General features: G+C 34.9%; 1 protein-coding gene across 1 annotated transcript; it reads left to right on the forward strand.

The window, feature by feature from the left end:
- The first annotated feature begins 1,716 nt into the window (after positions 1–1,716).
- Positions 1,717–8,456, forward strand: LOC113691434 (uncharacterized). Its single transcript, XM_027209562.2, has 4 exons — positions 1,717–2,015; positions 3,980–4,110; positions 5,529–5,978; positions 7,637–8,456. The coding sequence occupies exons 1-4, from the start codon at positions 1,941–1,943 to the stop codon at positions 8,046–8,048; spliced, it is 1,068 nt and encodes a 355-aa protein (XP_027065363.1). The 5' UTR covers positions 1,717–1,940; the 3' UTR covers positions 8,049–8,456.
- The last annotated feature ends 782 nt before the right edge of the window (positions 8,457–9,238 follow it).

Here is a 9,238-nt window from a genome sequence, read left to right on the forward strand (position 1 = left end):
ATAGCCAAAAAATAGAAAAATGCTAATAATTTAATTTCTCAATAGAAAATCTATATTCAATTTCATAATCTATACAATAATAAAGCAAGAGCAGATGATTTGGTATAGACAATCTCTAGACACAACCAGTGAAATACATTTTTAGAATTTCAGTTTTAGCCTTCAAAATAACTCCTCACCAATGGCCGTATCACATGATACAACCAATGAAATACACCCACCAAGTTTATTGCTTAAATCTTCCCTTTTTTTTTTTTTCCAACTCTTTCACTCCCCTTCATATTTTATTGAGCCACAATTATAATTAGGACTGTCAAAGGGATCGGGGCTAGCCCAAACTTGACTTGAGAAAAAAATCCAATGAACCTAACCTTTTATTGAGTTCAACTGAGATTGGCGCTAAATATTAGACCCAAATTAAATGTGAGCTAACTTTGGGCCTCTATTAGGCTCAAACTCGATATAGACTCAACCCTTTAATCTGCATATATATATATATATATATATAAAATTGTACATAATATATTCATATTTTGATAACACACACGAGATATATATAATTATACTTAACTATAGAATATTACTTTATGCTAACGAGTTATGTGTCAAAATATATTAATATATATAAGAAATATTAAATATATAAAATCATGTCAAAAGATTCAGAAGGACAAATCTTAGTACAAACAAATTGAGAACTTTTGAAGATGTATTGACTGTTGATAATGTTTTATTATTATTTTTTATGCACTTTGAATTAATTGGATATATTATTATTGGAAAATTCCTGGTTAATAAATTTTGTAATAAACTATTACTAGTTTGTGTAGTTTTAATGTTGTGGTCATGTGAATGTTAAATTAGCTTTAGAACTTAATAGATATAATAATTATATATTAAGGAAATTAAGGAGTAATATAAGTGAGTTTGGGTAAGCCTAAATTAAACTCACAGTTCAAATATTTTGTGAATCAAGTATGAGTTTCACATTTATCAATGTGAAACTCATAATCCAAAATTCGAAAATGGTATTAAAACATATGAGTCAGGTCTGAACTTGTTAAAATCCGACTTAGATGGCTCGAACAGAATTTAAACCTAAAAGTGAAGAAGACTTTCAAAACTCCTCTGACTATTAGGACGACCCCATGGTTATAACTTAAATTTAACCGCAATTTTCACATAACCATTGGACTGCAATTGCTAGCTATTCAACTTCAAATTCAAATTACAGACCCATGCAAAACTTATTCTTAGAATTATGCTATAATAAACGTCTACTCGATCTCCTCTGTAGGAAGCCTTTTTCATATTTTTCCTATGGCTTGCCATAAGATTTTGATACTTTTCAAATGTTGAATAAAATAATTGCACAGATGATTGTCGTAATCCAACTTAATGTTAGGGTACGTCCCTTTTTTTTTTTCTTGCATATAGAGATTCATTTAATCAATTATCTCAGATAATTTCTTGATTTAATTTTTTGCTTGATTTTTATGAGATTTTGCTATATTAATTTTTTAAAAATTTATTACTTCTAGATTTTGCTGTCTACATTCATCAGTTCATATGATTTTTTTTTTTTTTTATAGCAATTGGATGCATATATGAAGGTGCATCCATCACTAGTATAAATAATTACACAACAGTATACTTTTTGACTGCCAGAATTACCCTATAAACATGGCCTCAAACAAACATATATATGTCCTAGAAAAACGAAAACCTTCTCAAAAAGAAAAGAAAATCATTAAAAAAAAATTTCCAATTATCCTCACCCAGAGAGACGGCCACTCGGCCATTGCCTCCCAAAACCGCCCCCCAAATCACCACCGTCCTCCGCCGCCTCGGTCGCCACCTGAAGAATTCCTTCCTTCTCTCTCTCTCTCTGTTTCGGGTTCGCCCTTGTTTTACCAAAACGGGACCTCATCCGGCCCAAAATGTATTCTGTGATAACTGGACCGGGTCGCGATTTCCTTAACTCGGGTTCTTGGAATGATCTTCCTTTTTCTCAGGTAATGTGGTTCCATTCATGTTTTATTTTTGAGAAAGTTGTCATTTTGGATGAATTTTGCTGACCCTTTTTCTGGTGTTTTTACGGGGTTTTGGAATTCGATTAGTTGGGTGCTTTGTCTGTGAAATTTTTAGCTGGGAAGTTTGTATGATTACTTTTGAAGATGTAAAAGTTTGTTGATTAATGTTGAGTGGACGTATTTTTTATTGGAAAATTATATGTTTAAAGGACATGGTAAGTTTAGAGGTTGTTCTGGACTTGGGTCATATATGCATTGATGTTTTAGGGTTTATTGGATAGGAAATTTTCTGAAAAGGATGCCTTTAGAACTCTGATGGATAAAGAGACACAGTTTTGGACGATTTATTAGAAAGGGCATTTAGCGGGCCAATGTACAGAATGTAGACTTTCTCTGTAATGGGTAATGCTCAGAATCTTTTGATTTTGAGGGAACGGTAATTGTAATGAAAATTAGAGCTAGCTTTTACTAAGAAAATTAGGAGTAGAAGTTGATTCAGTAACATGGATAAGAAAGAAATGATCAGCAATGAAGGAAGTGGAGATTGAGGAAGAAACTTGTGGAGAAAGTAAAAGTTCCGTTCACTGCCAAAAAGGTTTACAAAATTTCAGAGATAATGTGATGTCATACTACTAAAGCTACTTATCCTAATGAAATAGAAAAAAACATATAATGACCCTTGCTGAACTGGCATTCTAGCTAAATTGTGTGAAACTCGGAAACTAAACGCGACAAAACTGTAAGAAAAGGACAGTTAAAGCAACTGACTCTTAACATTATTATTTCGCCAAAATGACTTTATTTTGAGCTACTGACTCGCCAATTGATGAGACTGGTACTTTTGTTATGTAACAAAATGCATCAATACATTTTGTACAAATGTCAATTCATATGCCTTTATTATAGCTGCAAATACTGCCCATGCCCGCTTTATTAATTAGGACTACAAGCTCTTCTTTTACACTATTTTCCCTGTTCGTATATGATCTTGACCAATTTTACTTCCTTCTTGATTACTATTATAGTTGATTGAGTGTAGAGGCATAATTTAGTTTGCTTGATATCATATTTAGGTGCTCAAATCAAGCTCAAACGCAGCATAGGACTTGTTTCCAATTAAGCTTGTTTCTACTGCCAACAAATGTGTAGAAAATAGTAAGCTAATCAAGATTAATAAATCAAGAGCTATTGATTAATATTTTGAGCTTAAACATGAAGCTTTGAGCTCATCAAGAATCTGAACCAGACCTGATGAGGGTGATTCTTATCTCAGCTGGCTGAGTTCAGTTAAAGTCCTAATCTTTTGGTTTATTGATAACAACTAGAATGCAAGTTTTAGCTTCTTGTTCTTAATGAGTGTTTATTGGGAACTGTGCAGTTAATGTTGCTCAGATGCCTGAAAGCATTATACTGCGTAGAGTTGTTCTTATTTGTATACTCCCTCCAATAATGATCATTACATTTTGAGATTGCTGCTTTATCAATAGTGAATGTTTAGTGCCAGATTTTTCTCCAGATTCCCTATCTATCGTTGCAAAGTAATGCTTCTAAATGCTAAAGGTAGCTTGACTGAAGAGAAGTGACACGCAGTAGAGAAAACTTGTGGGCCAGACTTTTAATTTGCTTTCAAAAAATTTTTTTTTATTTAATTTGCTTTCAATTGTTGGGAAGGAAATAGTGCAAATTTGCATGTTGTCATTGTTGTCCTTATGTCTCAGCATGAAAATCTAGTCAATGTTTGACTGATATATGTGTGCCCACCAGGGTAAAAAATTTATTACCTTTCGAAAATGAAGGGTACAAATTGCAAGGGGGACTTGATATCTCTGGTAATCACAGGAGTTTTGGGACAGACCAAATATGAAAGCACGACAGTATCAAAGAAACTGTGGGAATATATTTTCTTCTTTTGCATTATATGCTGATGAGTAATTGGTATCTTTCAGGCTTCTCAAAAAGTGTTTCCATCTATGCATATATTGTGGAACTGTGGCAACAAGCTGGAATGCTCCAGAAGAAGTAATCATGTTGGCCCTAAAGCTAGGTTTACCTCCCTAAAATGCAAATCTTGTTTAAGGTTAGAGGTGGTCCCTCGATTCTGTTGTGTTTCCCTAACTCTAATTTTTCTACTGCTTTTTTTTTTCCCTTCTTCTTTTTGTCGCTGTTCTTTGTGCTAAAATTTCATGGTTATGGTTGGCATTTCCAAGTACAGAACCCTAACTGCTGGTCCGCAAACCAACTCTGCCCCGCAAACTGTATTTTATTTCAATTACAAGTATACCAGGTTATCTTCTCGAAGTTTTACTTTTTGTATGCCCTATAATGCCCTCTAAACAATTGAATTTTTTCTAAGAGTCCTTCCTGCTAACATATCGGATCTATTACAATTTTTTGAAAATGGACATTATTTAAAGGTGAAAGTCTATAAAATCGTCAATCCAAATGCACAGACATGCACATAATGCTCCTGCTGAGTCTGCATTACAATCTTAACTCAAGGGACATAATTTTCTAGCTCATCCCAGGCCATGATACCACCTGGTGCTTAGTATATTGAACCTACTGGTGTTGTGATACAATGATCTCACCCGAATCATTGGATATGGTCTGATATTGTTAGATTGATCTAGCTTCAATTAGTAGGAAGGGACAGTTTCTTTTATGATAGTGCATACTCATTCTTGCCTCTGTTGTTAATTATCCATCTTGGATACTTGTATGATGATGCAAGCGCTATTGCTGTATGATGTTTGCAAATAGAAAAAAATTATTGAATTTGTGAGAGTTCTTTTGTGAGGTGGAGTTTTTTGTGACCTGAGTTTACTTTTAATTCTATAATACAACTGATCAATGTTTAAAATGAGGATTTTGTTCTTTGTAGTGTCCAGCTTATTTTAATTCATTGGCATTAGTGTTGCTACCATTTAATTCTATTCTTACTGATGCTTGAACTTTAATTCCACTCAAAGCACTGGAGAATGAAGTCATCTTCTATGCACATGATTAGCTTTCGATGTTCTTTTTTAGCTTAGATCTTTGACTGAAGTCTTTTAGCAGGAACATTATTAACTTTTCATCTGTGTTTTTGGAAGTGAATAATATTTCATTACTCAGTGATTGAAGCAATATAAACCATGAAAATCTGAACTCCTGCAATGATATTATTATTATGAGTGCTTCCTTGAGGAATTTAATCTTCTTCTTTGTTCCTACATTGGACCAATGATGTTCTTTATCTTGATGGAAGTATTTTGGTAATTTAAACGAAAATACAGATTGAGATATGTGTTGGACAGAATTTATGGCCAACATTAGTTTCTTTTTCAAAATCGTAAGAAAGTGGGATATGCTTTCCTTGCCAAGAGCATTATTTGCACTTAAATTTGAGAGTGTGATGAAGTTGCTGTTTTATCAGTTTCTAAGAAACATCTGAAGGCCAAGGGCTCTAACTGGAAAACTACTATGCTTCAAGCTGATTAGATGAGTTGTTTGCAGGGTAGGCACCCCTTTTACACTTGGACCAAGGAAAAAACTTCTAAAGTTATCGGCTTTTAAAAGCAATAGCCAAAACGATGGACCTGGGGGCAGGCCTACTGGGTCAAAGTCGTTGAAAAATTCTGTTGGTCTTTCTTATGTACCACAAGATGGTGAAGCAACATTGGTGGGTTCTCCAAAGCCTCAGAGTGATCCCACATCCTTCTCTTCAGAAGCAGAATCAGCAACAGGTTCCTTGGTGATACAAAATTTATTCAAAAGCTGGTTGATGCTACTGCGGAGTCCACCATCCAACCATGTTATAGATGAAGGCCTGGAAGAGTCATCCTCATTGGGGACATCACAAAATCAAGATGCAATACTGCAGAAAGGAAGAATCAACATTCTGAAGATGATGTGGTGCTACTTTTTGAGTCTGGATGTCACAATAAAGATACCTTTAGTGATATTGTAAGTTTGTTTTTTCCCCTCCCTTCTTCTCTATATAAAGATGCCACTTATCTGATGCTTCAGATATGTAAATATTGCTACTGTTGTATTGCCTTATGGTGTTTTGCTTATCATTAACCTAAACAAACCCTAGCAAATGGAAAACCGTACACTACAAGTTTTAAGGGAAGGAAAAAGATAGTAACAACTGAACTTGTTTACTCCTTTTTAATTTGATGCTCATGCCAGATCAAGTAGTCATTGTTCTTCAACATCGAAAAGTATCAGCTTTCTTGGTTGTTTCTAAATGGACAGTACTTGTATGTTGAAATGGACAGAAAAACTACACTTTATCCTCTAACAGCAGATTTCAACATTTTTACCTCTAGATAAACAGTCTAATATAGTCTTCTCTCCTCCAGAGTAATATAATACCACTGTTAAATGGTTACAAACTTGCTTAAGCTGAATCTGGTAGTTGATTGCAATGCTTTGATCCAAATAGTAGTATATAATCACCCACAAAAGCTAATATACCACAATCTCCACGGACTCGACTAGTCTCATACATAGTTTAACATTTAGAATTTAGTTAGTATTAGGTGTTTGAGTCTCACAGACATAGCAATCTTCTAGGTGTAAACTTCAAGTAACTTCCGACTTTTCTGTTCGAAATGACTGTCAAAGTGGAGGAGTGACTTATATTTTACTCTTTAAGATGTCTAGGAGTTTGTTTGAGACTCTCTATAGTGAAAAGGCTAAGATCTTACCTGTGTATGTTTTTATGTTCCTCTACTTTGTTGCTTATTCTTTCTCGGTAGTTTGGACTGAGGGATGGAGGACTGCCAAAGACGGTTAATAAATCATAAGCGTTTAAGTAAGCAATGGGTCTGTAAAGCTACGTAATTCTCTTGCTTGCATGACGAGGAGAATCTATCAAGTTGTATGATCTACATTCCTTTGGAAGTTGAGTTTTGGAATTTGAATTCTTAACACAAGTTATCAATTGAATATGCAAAGAGATTCAAAGGAAATTATGGGATGGAAGTTTCTTGTACAAAATCTTGACTTCAAGTCCTCTTGATCTAGCATGCTTAATTCAATTTTAGGCCTTAAAATTCAAGCTAGATAAAATATTAACTACACTGCTACAACTTTCGAAGAATCAGCCCTCTATTTTGGAGTCGACTGTCTAGAGTAGGTGGATAGCTTCACCCAGAAGGTGCTCTCACACTCTTCAATTCCCTGCATCCCTTCTGCTCAGGTGGTAAAAGAAAAAGAAGACACAAGCACTTGCATATAGGCATGCACATGCTCACACAATGTGCCAACCACACAGATGTCTTGCCAAATAGATTATGCATATAGGCATCTCACTGTCACTCACAATTATCTTAGGCAAAGTACAGGTGAGCAACAGGAATATATCGATAGTGCTATCCTGTAGAATTTTTCAGACTCTGTCACTGTTGATTCCTTCTTGTGTTTCATGCATAATCTAGTGCTTTTGCTTTATCCCTGGCAGTATCTTGGTGTAGAAACACCGGATGCTGCCAGTATGATGGCTTTGTACAGAATGTAATTCCTGTCAATCATTATGCTTTTGTTGCCTCGTCTGATTATTTTCTCACAAGAAGGTTAGGGATTCACGTTCAGTCATGTTTTTCTTGCATTTGCAGCATACCCTTGTATCTAGCAGTTAATATAATTTATGGAGCTGAAGTTTCGAGAGAGTTGACCCCTTTATGGGTTTTGGGGCCATTAATTGCTGCTCTATATGTTAAATTATGGCGTGGCATAGGTGCACTTTATGTTTTCAGCTTCAAGCAGACGGTTAAACTGCTCATCAGCTTACCAACCTGGTATTTGGTAGCTCATGACTATATTGGCAATGGGAAGCTTAATCAAGTTGTAGGACATTTATTTCAGCCTCTGGTAGATCTCAGGAACATGGATTACAAAGGGGCATCTAAAAGAAAGCTGAAAGAATTGGAAATCTTTGTGGTGGAGAAATACCTGGACTTTGTGGAATCAATTTGGCCTTACTACTGCAGAACGATCAGATTTCTGAAGAGAGCAAATCTGATATAGGTTTTAGCTGCTTGTATGTTGAGAGAGATTTGATGAGTAAAGCGGACAGAAGTTCTGGGGTTTCTTGGTTTTTTCTGGGTCCTCTTCTCTCCTTTATTTTTGTTTGCAGAGTATAGATTAACCTAGGTTATCCTTGGGAGTTATACCTCATTTTGAGCTTGGGGCAAATGATCCCTTGAGCACTTGGAGGATCGCAGCAGTGATGCAGTTTGATGTGATTCATGTTTTTATCACCTTTCTGGCGAGCCGGTGTATATTAATCTCAATTGAACTTGCTTCAGTAGGTATTTCGGCTCTTTCCAGTAACTTGCTATTGGACTTTTAAGGATAGGCCATTTGTATATCTATCGACATCTGTACATTTTACAGCCAAAAGCAGCCGTTATTGGTATCTCAATTTTTTACTCAGTCTAGCTATTGGCTCATGAACTTTCTTTATGCAAATATCTATTTTGCAGTTACTCATCATGATTTAGACAGCATCATCCATAATACAGTTAAAAGGAGATGCAATATTTGTTGATTTACCCGTTGTCTTTACATTATGTCTCTGCCTTCTTTTTTTTTTTTACAGCTCAGTGGGGTTTGTTTATTTATTTCACTCGATGCCAGCATCTGGTGCTGCCAGATACTCTTTGATTTTTTTGGTACAGTGAAAGTTCATAGGAGAAACAGGTTTTTATAGCTTTTTCCTTTTTGTTCTTCGTTTCTGGTTAAAATCATAGCTGTTACATTTCTTCATTTACTTTGCTCCTCGAAGCTCGAACATGACTATCTATGATAGACACGCCGTCCTGTTTGTTTTAGTTCCAGGATAATTTCAGAAATCTCTCATAGAGTTTGTCTTAATATCATTTAGCTCTTCTTAATTTATAGAAATCTCATTTAGCTCTCTTAGAATGACAACTTGTATAACATTTCTTATCCTTATATGTAAAGTAATATTAAAAACTCTAATATAATTTATGAGTTTCAGAACATGAAAAAAAAGGACAAATAGGGTAGGAATTCAAACTTATAAGCTAAGGGGATGTAAGTGCAATAAGTACTAGTTGCAACATAGTTTAGTAACCAAAAGACGGTTGCTCGCCACAATGACTTGTGAAGCTGCCTAAACAGTATGAACAATGTTTGAAACTAAGCTGCCTAAACGGTATAAAAGAAGGTTTGAAAATAAGCACAATTATTTT

Source organism: Coffea arabica, chromosome 6c (genome assembly GCF_036785885.1).
Source record: "Coffea arabica cultivar ET-39 chromosome 6c, Coffea Arabica ET-39 HiFi, whole genome shotgun sequence".
Lineage (NCBI taxonomy): Eukaryota > Viridiplantae > Streptophyta > Magnoliopsida > Gentianales > Rubiaceae > Coffea > Coffea arabica.

Bases quoted from the DNA above. Each gene is read 5' to 3' on its own strand.
- LOC113691434 (XM_027209562.2), top strand. From the start codon at position 1,941: ATGTATTCTGTGATAACTGGACCGGGTCGCGATTTCCTTAACTCGGGT. The intron at 4,111-5,528 runs GTTAGAGGTGGT...AGTTGTTTGCAG, and splicing joins AAATGCAAATCTTGTTTAAG to GGTAGGCACCCCTTTTACAC. The intron at 5,979-7,636 runs GTAAGTTTGTTT...TTGCATTTGCAG, and splicing joins AAGATACCTTTAGTGATATT to CATACCCTTGTATCTAGCAG.